The 10,535-nt window shown below is 42.8% G+C and overlaps 1 protein-coding gene across 1 annotated transcript; it reads left to right on the forward strand.

Annotated features, from left to right (window-relative positions):
• The first annotated feature begins 6,054 nt into the window (after nucleotides 1-6,054).
• Nucleotides 6,055-7,029, forward strand: OXGR1 (oxoglutarate receptor 1). The gene has a single exon (XM_074816933.1). It carries the CDS (start codon nucleotides 6,055-6,057, stop codon nucleotides 7,027-7,029), a length of 975 nt encoding a protein of 324 aa, XP_074673034.1.
• The last annotated feature ends 3,506 nt before the right edge of the window (nucleotides 7,030-10,535 follow it).

Consider the following 10,535-nt stretch of genomic DNA (forward strand, 5'->3'; position numbering starts at 1 on the left):
CTTGCCCAACAAACTGCCTATTTTCCTACATAGTTATTAGTCAGAGCTAACCTTGCCATTTCTACTGCACCACACTGGCTGCTGTCATGTCTGAAGGTCTGAATGGATTTTAGATCAGGTTTTATGAGATGAGAATGGCCCCTGTGCTGGAGGAGCAACTTGTGGACCCTCATGCCTATGAGTCCTAATTATAGTCTAGTCCAGCGGTGATGCTGACACACCACAAAAAGCCCTGCTATGACCTCTTCCACCCCAATGCCCTCAGAAGCTAACGGGCAGCCTGTTGGGAGGAAAGAGACATTGTTTGCAACCAACCACATGTGATTTCATAGAACAAAGCCAAACAAAAGCACTGGACTTTGTTCTCCACTTCTGTATTTTAGACAGATTGTGTGCTCCAGGTCTGCAACCTCACCTGTCAACCTGTGCATCCTGTTCACCTGGCCACCACAGAAGGAAAGATACAATATGAAAGATGATCCTATTTACATCAGGCGCTCTTTGATAGCTGACTCAGCCTATAAAGTTTTAAGAGGAAGTATTTAATTCATAATCCTGCCACCAAATCATTCCAGTTTCTATACAGTGAACTATATGAACTTGGTACATATAGTGAACTACACATGAACTCTGTAGGATATTATAATGATTGTTTCAGGAAAGGTGCAAATAGCTAGCTTTTTGCTGTTGGTTTACTGGTCTTTGCAATTCTTATCAATACTCATCAAATTAGGAAAGATGACAGCCCACTTGATGAATCAATCCAGTCTGCCTGGAAGACTGTTGGAACAAGAGATGAGTGCTGTCTCCAGGGGGAGCATTGCTGGAGACCAGCTTCAGCTGAGGGTGGCTGGCTGCTGGTGACAAGAGAAACACCACTCTACAGCAAGACCCCATGGTGCAACCTCACTGTCAGCGTAAGCTGGTCCACCTCTGCTGTCTTCCTCTTGCCCCTGGTCAGTCCCTCTGTGGCAGGTGCATCTGCCTAATGAAAGCAGAGCTTCTTGGCTGCTGAAGTGTGGCAGCTTCTGGCTGCCTTTGTTCTCAAGGTCTCGTGGTAGTTGGGACCTTTGGCCAGTGGGAGCCGCTATTGACTACAGGTCAGATTCGGCCTGGGTATAAATGGAGTCCCCTGGGGGAGCCATTTTGAGCTCGTCCCCTGGAGCAGCACGCTGCGGTCGAGGACTCTCCCCTTGGGTCAGGACGCTGCCCAAGGAAACTCCTCGAGGTGTCTTGGGTCGGGACGCTGCCCTGAGCAGGTCCTCGAGGTTGAGAGCCCTCACTTGTCAGGTGAGTGATAAAGTGTTTTGGGTTGCCGTTAAACCCTAGGGAGTGGGGCTTTGTTCTGCGTTTTGGGTTGCCGTTAAACCCCATAGAGTTCTTTGTGAAGCGTTTTGGGTTGCCATTAAACCCTAGAAATTTGCTCTGTTCTCCTCTCACAGACATTCGAACCTGTAATTTACGGAGAGCTAGTTAACTGTGTTATTAATAATATTTTTTTTATTTTTTTAATTTTTGGTGGTTGGTTGTTTATTTGAGAGCCTCCGTGACACCCTCTCACTGCTTCCCTTAAGCCCTGGAGCTCACGCATCCATGAGAGGAGCCATAGTCCCTCACCAAAATGCCAGAAAGCTAACCTGAGAGTAAGAGAACTGATTTGTTTTCAGTCAGCTCACTTATCCAACACATCCCATGACTGCACAAGCACTGAGGCTGTTGAAAATATGTGGTTTAGGATGAGAGAGGAGGGAGGTGGTGCTGCCAACTCTTTTGACAGCAGCCTGCAGTTAGAATCACTTAAGACAACTGCGAAACCTCAGGCTATTTTGATTTCCCTCCAATGCTTGTAGAGGGGAGTGGGGTGAGGATAACCCTTAATGCACAAAAAGGGCCATGTTTTTGGTAGGGATCAGACTGGTTTACCTATAGGCAGACTTAAACTGTCCTTGGACATGAAGTGGAGAAACGGTAAAGAGAAAAGGCCCACAGACTAAAGAGCTGAAAGTCACACTGCAGGATAAGCCTTAATTCGTAGAGGTCCTACACCATGCCAGGCAAGCAGTTTCAATCAGATATTCACAATTAGCCCTTGCTTATCCATAATTTCCCAAGTGCCTGACACAAGCCCCTGGGCCAGTCGCATGGCTGACATTGAAGCTGTTTCCAAAGGCCCATATGCAATGAGGAGTTGCTGAAAGCCTGGTGAGGGATGCAGGGAAGACGGGGAGAGGCAGGATCATGATCTCTACAGCTGATGAGAGAAGATCTGGGTAACCTAAGGAGCATAGCTTGGCCTCCATGCACAGCAGCTCTGCATGAATGACCCTCTATTAGTCACCCTCTCTTGAAATTGCTCTGAAACTGTGTGGTTTATTTTCTTTTCCTGCTCAGAGTCAGTCAGAGGTGACCCCAGTGCCTGCTTGAGACACCAGTGCCCCAAATCCTGGGCAGTTCTGGGCCACAGTGCTGGGAAAGCCCATTTCTGCTACACATAAGGCACTGCCACTGCCAAGGAAGGATAAATATCAGCCAATGCTGCACAGGTTTTCTACCGCTCAGGGGTATAATGGATTAAGTAGTGGACACATTAAATGATCCCTAACTATAATTAGCTCCCCCTGTGCTTATAACACTACAGCCTCATACAAATGGTTTCTAATGACACACGCAGTGTCTAGGAACAGGGTAATAGCTATTTAAACAGTTGCTGATCCCTGAGCTGGTACGCGACAGTGTATTTTACAATTATTGAGAAACTTTGGACATGTTTTAAAAGGGCTGTGGGCATTGACCTAGAGAAAAGCTTGGTCAGATGAGAATGGAGATGATGCCCTTCCCCTAATGGTAACAGATAGATAATGTTGTAGTTGTCAGACATTACTGCTGCCCCAGTCTTGATTGTCCCCATTACCACTCTTTCCCTGCAGTATGATTAGGAAAACAGATAGCCTTCTCCCAACTCATGCCTATGCTACAGGCACTCAAGGAGAGTCAAGACAGTCTTCCAAAAAATATTCTTATCTGTGTGGTTCTCAGTAACTACACTCACATACATAATGTTCAGAAATGAAATCTTGCTCATTTAATACCGTATCGTAAGCCTCATCAGCGAGTAGGACCTATAAAATGTATCCAGGCCAAAAGGCTGCAGGCCATGCTGGGCAGCTGGGGCTTCTTTGCATGGACCAGGTTGCAAGCTCAGGGACTGAAGCCTGCAGTTTCAAAATTCAAGATACTATGACTTTTTTTCTTTTTACGTAACAATATCTTTTCATCTTATTCCTTGAGCTAAGGACAATAATGAGATTTTTATTCAAGAACAGTCTTTTGGTTCAAGAAGCATAGAAAATTGCAGCTCTTGTGTATCATGAAGCCCAAAAGCAAAGGCTCAAAAGAAAACAAGTTTGCAACTTCAGCTCGCCCAATAATAACCAGTCAACACCAATTGTAGATACTTTATTCACCAAAAATAAGCAGGTAGTATGGCACAATTCCTGAAAAACACATCGTGCCAAAAGAAACCTTAATTTCTTACATGAGATGAAAATTGTACTGTGTTAGAAATTTGCTTTTAATGAAGACAGTATGTCACAACATTTTTTACCTGGTCCTGAAATGGCAACAAGCCTTATTCACTTTGGTGATCAGATTTCACTTCACAGGAAATGGAGAATAAAATTAATTTTCTCTTTTGTAAACACATGCACACACACAAATTTAAATGTGATCTGCTGCTATTTGAATACTACAGGTCTACCTCAGCACACAGAACTGCTGCCAGCAAAGTGTGATCTGCCCACTGAAGGCAAGACAGCATGAATGACAGAGGGCAAAAGAAATCTTATCCAGCCACCCAGGTCTAAGAGCCAATACTTGAGCCAGTAACTGAAGTTTTCAACCAGTCTCCTAATTTATGGCCACATGGAGTCTCAGTCTGCCAAGGAGAGAATGTATATGGCTGCAAAGCCATATTAAAGCCTGCTTCACTATAAGGGAGACATAAATACATTTCATTTGTAGTGCTCTTTGCTCAAAGCAATATCAAAGGGAGAAGCAGAATTGCAAGTTTTCAGGTAAGCAATATTTCTCCATTTTCAATTTGGAGGGTTCAAGATTGCAGTGAAGAACCAATCGGCAGTGCAGGAAAACTAAACTGGGGAAGAATCAAATATTCTTGAAATTTTTGACTGACTTTACTTGAAATATACCAATGAGAGGCATAAATGTGTGTGGCAGTGGTGTCACCAAGCAGCAGAAAAGAAAGAAAACGTGTGTATCCCTAGCTTTTGTTGAATGTAAATCTGGATTTGTTTAAAACAAGCTTCATGGCCTTTAACTAATGCATCATTGGCTGCAAAGCTGCTATATCAGAGCTAACGTTCATGTTGAAAAGCATTAGCATTTTAACTAAATTAGGGGGAGACTGTTCAAATTTCTCTCTGAAGTGCTCCTGAGTAAAAAAATGATACCTATCTTTCTGACTGGTTATGATCAAATAATTCCTGTTGTGTCCCATCTTTAATGACTGGCTTTGTCAAAGAATATTTGTCATGTTCTACCACTCATTGGGATAATGCAGAAACATCCATACAGGTAACATGCTAAATGCTGTTAACTGAGTCACATCAAAACCTAATTCTATACACAGGATTTCCAGGACTACAATAAGGTACACTTGTTTTGTTATTGGTTTTGGTTTTTTTGCTTGTTTTTTTTAATGTGATGACTATATCTTGGATGTTCAGTGTAATATTGGTTTACTTTAAAGACTGTTTCTGGTACAAGAGAGAGGAATTTAGGCTTGATAGAACCCTGTCTAGCACTTTATGAAGTCACTTTAAAATATTTTCTCAGATGGACTAGGTTAGGATCTGGAGCAGTGTTGTTCACCTGAGATGCTGAAGATCACAGTGGCATGCCTCTTGCCTCACTTGAGACATCTGAAGGTTAGACATGCAGATCTGAACTAGTCACCTTGGGCTGCCTTTGTCATCAATGGAAAGAAATAGGTATGCCAAAGAAGTAAATAATTTATCTCGGAAACCTCTCTTCTAGGAAGATATATTATGTCCTGGAGGAACCGACATCTCTCCCTTGATGATAAAGGGGGGCTTAGGATGACTGGTTCCACTTTAAGCATCTAACTTTTTGATATCTGAAGTTAGATTAGATGATTTTCATCCCTGGTTACCATTCTTTCAGGTTAAAATGCTACCAAGAAAGGTTATGTCTTGAACTCACTGGGGAGAGACCCAAATTGGCCATGGCAGACAAGAAACCTTTTCAGAGACAAGTCTATCTAGTTCCAATTCGCACAAAATGGAAAGCAAGATCAGTGCCTTCACTCAATGTCCGTGCTTTCCACCCTTCCTCTGTGCTTTGAGAAAAAGTCTTTAACCATTTAAATCTGTTTTATGCCACTATGAAACTTGAATTTTAAAAAACATTTGGCTTTCATACAAGTTTCATACTCTGATGACTCCAAGAGAATAAGATCATATTCAGGGAACAAGCTATCATTGTCAGGTTATGGGATCATCAGGTCCTAAGATCTGTATCTGAACCTAGTATCTTTTAGTTTTCATGAAACCGGAACAGCATCTCTGGTTTCATCAGCACAAAACACTGTTTAGCTCAGATTAATGAAGATAAGATATGGGTACAATTCTGCTTTCTGAAAGGCTAAGACTAATTCACAGTTTTGAAAAATCTAAGACCAAACTCTAGCTCTCTAAATGTGTGCTTCCTGTTCCTGAAGGTTTATAGATAAGCAGTCTTCTTCGACGTAGGAGGTTAAATAAAGCAAGAATAAAAGTAATCATTATCAAAATTGAACATAAAGGAGAGGAAAGGCTGAAATTAAACATTTGAGTGGGGTTATCTAGGTCAGAGCTGGGTACGTTAGCAAATCCTCATTCCCTCCCTCTACTATGCCTTGTCAAACATATGACATTTGCTTCAGCAACAGAAGATTTAACTGAATGCATTTGCACCAACAAATCAATTAAAATTAACCTCTGATTTTTGTAAAGCTTTAAGCAGATTTCTGCAAACATGGCATCTGAACACACTGGAAATTTTACTGCTCTGCCAGGCCACACAGACCCATTGACAATCTGCAAGGATGAAGACTTCTTACAGGTGAAATCCTATCTCTCTGTCCTTTACAGCCTAATCTTCCTGGTGTGCTTCCCAGGGAACATCGTGACAATTTTTGTATACTTTGTCAAAATGAGGCCCTGGAAAAGCAGCACCATCATTATGTTAAACCTGGCTATCACTGACCTATTATATGTAGCCACACTTCCTTTCTTTATACACTACTCTGCTAATGGAAATAACTGGATTTTTGGGGACTTCATGTGCAAGTTTATTCACTTTTGTTTCTACTTCAACATGTACAGCGGTATTATCTTCCTTAGCTGCTTCAGCATCTTTCGCTTTTTTGTAGTTGTCCACCCAATTAAATGCTTTTTTGTTCAAAACCGAAGATGGGCAGTGGTGACTTGCATAGTAGTTTGGATGATTTCCCTGGTGGCCATCAGCCCCTTGGGCATCTTGATTGCCACAAGGCATACGCAGAACAGGACGATCTGCCTGGACCTGGCTGCTGCTGAGGACCTTGACACTAGTCGGTGGTATAACTGGCTGCTGACAATGTTTGCCTTCTTCTTGCCCTTGTTGACAGTCACTCTGTGCTACATGCTCATTATTTACACCTTGGCTACTGGGCCCCACACACAGGCTTGCTACAAACAAAAGGCTCGCAGACTCGCTGTCATCCTCTTAGTGGTCTTCTATGTGTGCTTCCTCCCCTTCCACATCTTTCGAGGGATTCGGCTGGAGCTCCGAGTACGACCGGTTAGCTGCCACTTGAAGAACACAATCCTTTTTATGCTTATTATAGCTAAACCTTTAGCAGCGTTAAATACTTTTGGAAACTTACTGCTCTATGGAGTGACAGGAGACAACTTCCAGCAGGCGATCTTCTCGCTCCTCAAGTTTCGGACAAACAAGAACTTGAAGTAGAAGAGATTGATGACATCAAAGAGTTATAGAGGAAGGGTCCAAACCTGCCCTCAACCAGTCAGGAACAACATCCCTGCCATCAGAGTACTCATGTTAACCCTGCCAATGCCAAAGGAGAGTTAATCTGTTCTGTGTTTTGAAGTTACAAATTGATCATCAAAAGAGAAAACATAATTTAAATTAAAAAGCTTTAAATAAAATACTAAAAAATTTAATGTGAAACTTCTCAGAAATTTCTCTGCCTTTGCTTCCTGAATTCTTGATACCTCTTTTGGAGAATGGCCAACAGCTCCCAGTAAAAAATAGTTGCTTATTAGTGGCATATACAGATTCAATGTGGGAGTAATTTAATTTAATTTTAGTAACTTAGAAGTTAAGTGTCTAATCTAAGCTAGGTGCCTGCCTTTGACTTGTCTGCTAAACAATAGAGAGGGGTAAAACCCTCCAGAGGGCAATTCATCACACCTGTCTTAGACCTGTAGGAGGTTCATCTCATCTCCCTGGAGACATTGATAGGGTAAGTGTATGCATATAAGCTAATCACTTTGTCCTCCCATTATAATGGAGAGAAATAAGCAGTTTTAAAGCGTGATTCACCTAGTTATTCTTGATGCCTATATTTGGACAAGATGAATCATGACCTAGAAGTGCCTGTTTCTCTCCATTGACCATAAAAAGTAAGTAGATCAGACACAGAGCCAAATGTTCATGCCAGCCTTTACACAGCTGAGGCCCAGCTTTAGCACAGAGTGGGATGGATCACTCTTCAGACCATGTTCAGTGCCTTCAGCGATCATCTGAAAATTAATGGTGCACTACAAGACCACTCCTGTAAGGGTTTTCCATACTACCGTGATTTCTGGATTAATTTTAGTCCAGAGGTGAGAAGTGAGTGGTTACATAAATGTGCCAGATCCATAGAATCATAGAATCACAGAATGGTTTGGAAACGGGCCTTTAATGGTCATCTAGTCCAACCCTCCTGCAATGAGCAGGCACATCTTCAACTAGACCAGATTGCTCAGAGCCCCATCCAACCTGACCTTGAATGTTTCCAGGGATAGGGCATCTACAACCTTTCTGGGCAACCTGTTCCAGAGTTTCACCACCCTCATCTTTAAAAATTTCTTCCTTATCTCTAGTCTGAATCTACCCTCTTTCAGTTTAAAACCATTACCCCTTGTCCCACAGGCTACAGGCCCTATTAAAAAGTGTCTTTCTTATAAGCCCCCTTTAAGTATTGAATGACCACAATCAGGTCTCCTCAGAGACTCCTCTCCTCCAGGCTAAACCACCCCAACTCTCTCAGCCTTTCCTCATAGAGAAGGTGTTCCGTCCCTCTGATCATTTTTGTGGCCTCCTCTGGACCCGCTCCAACAGGTCCATGTCTGTCTTGTCTGAGGACCCCAGAGATGAACACAGTACTCCAGGTGGGGTCTCATGAGAGTGGAGTAGAGAGGCAGAAATGCCTCCCTCAACCTGCTGGCCACACTTCTTTTGATGCAGCCCAGGATACAGCTGGCTTTCTGGGCTGCGAGCACACATTGCTGGCTCATCCCCAGCTTTTCATCCACCAATACCAAGTCCTTCTCTGCAATCCATAGGCAATAAAAAGTCATTATTGCCCATTTCTTTACTCAGTGAAGCTCTGCTTGGTCATACCAGGTGAGGAACAGCTTTGGGTAATAACATATCTGATGGGTAATAAGGGCTGTCTCATAGGAAAAAAAAATAGACTTGCAGGAAAATGTGAGTCCAATACTTGCAGATACCATCTAGAGAGGTCCCAGGACCATCTGAGGTACCCCAGACAGCACCAGTACAAAACTAATTAGCAACATAATATTCAGAGCCCAGAAGTATGGCCACAGAGTGAACTCTCCCATACATTTTTATAACAGCCTTATTTCTTGTTTCATTTTTTTTTTGCTCTCCACTCTGAAATGTCCATTAATCAACAGCAACGCATGTTGCCACAAGGCTCTCATGTGACCCTTCTCCTTATCCAATCCCTCTCTGCATGGCCTGGTCTTCATGTGACCACCAGACCAAGACCACCAGACCACCATTCCCATTAAGCACATGCCTGAGTGACTGGCAGATAGCCTGTGACTCCTCTGTGGCATGGGGAGCCCATTCACTGCCTCTCTTAGGGTCAACTTGGGGAGAACAACAGGTAACAGAAAGTAACAGGCATGTTGAGGGAACAAACCATCCCTGACACAGGAAGGAAGCAAGACGGGGAAATGAAGAACAGCATTTGTCCGGGATAGGGTAGAAGTTTGGCTGTGAAGGAAAAGTTCTGGCAGAAAGCAGAGGAGGAAGCCATTTTTCCTGCAGAAATAGCCCATTTGATTTTAATATGCCTCTAGGTATTTATCAAGGTAACTATCCATCCTCAAAAATGTGGATAAGCCCTTTAGGTGAAGAGGGAAGCTCAGCTAATACAAAGTAGGAGAGATGTTGCATGAGGCAAACATCCAAAAAATGTAAAGCAAATGGCTCCCACCCCACATGATGATTGGTTTTGCCAGTCTCCAAGGGGCAGCACCATCTCCTCTACTGCACCCGCAGTGCTGCTCACAACCACTTACTCCTGAGACACCAGAGGCAGCTGACCCACCGTGAGAAGGTAATGCTGAACATGGCATTGTAGATGTTTTTTCAGTTTAGGGTATCCCATAGACAAACCACCAAGTTTTCTGGAGCAAAATCAGGCTGATATATTATCTTTTAAGCCTCTACTGCATATAGACACAAGAGTTTTATTAACTCTAATTGAGTCCTACCTTAGCATCTACATCGTGGAGTCTGGTTCTTCTGGTGTCTGAGATAGAAAAGGAATTCTCTCTGGTTTTGCAGCAATATAGGAGCACTTTTTACTTTCAACTTCAGATGAAGCTCTGTATTAGTCCCCTTTCAGGTCCACTTGATATTTCCTGGATAAATTACTCAGCACACTCATCTGTTCTTACATCCAGACTATGTACTCTTTTTTAAATGCAAGATGTCTGGAGCATCTTCAGTACAGCATCCTTGTCTGGAATGATCTGGGCAGGTATCATCCTCAGTTGGCAAGGGGATGAAACAGATCTTGATTTCTCAGATTTTTCTACAAACTGTGAAGAACAAACCTATAAGCAACCTTATAAATGGTACATTTACAATTTCAATAGAAGTCATAAAAAAAAGAAAGAGAGATCTGTACAAGAGTCCTGCTTGCTCCCCTCCTCATCAATACTGGTGTCCCATTTTCATATTGCTCCATGCTGTAATAAGAAAACCTTTACATGTCTTCCGTGCATACATACTTGCATTTTTCTCCTGCCCTCGACTCAGTAAAATGTCAGAGTGAAACATCATTCTTCATCTGTCTATACCAAGTCACCTTCTAATGGCCAGGAAAAAAGTGAGAAATATTTTTATGCAAACACAGGAGAAACCCATTCAAGAAGAAACCTGGGGGTGCCAGAAGTGTGACAGTGGCAGATTGTCAGGCATTGCCT

This window comes from Strix aluco, chromosome 2 (genome assembly GCF_031877795.1).
Source record: "Strix aluco isolate bStrAlu1 chromosome 2, bStrAlu1.hap1, whole genome shotgun sequence".
Lineage (NCBI taxonomy): Eukaryota > Metazoa > Chordata > Aves > Strigiformes > Strigidae > Strix > Strix aluco.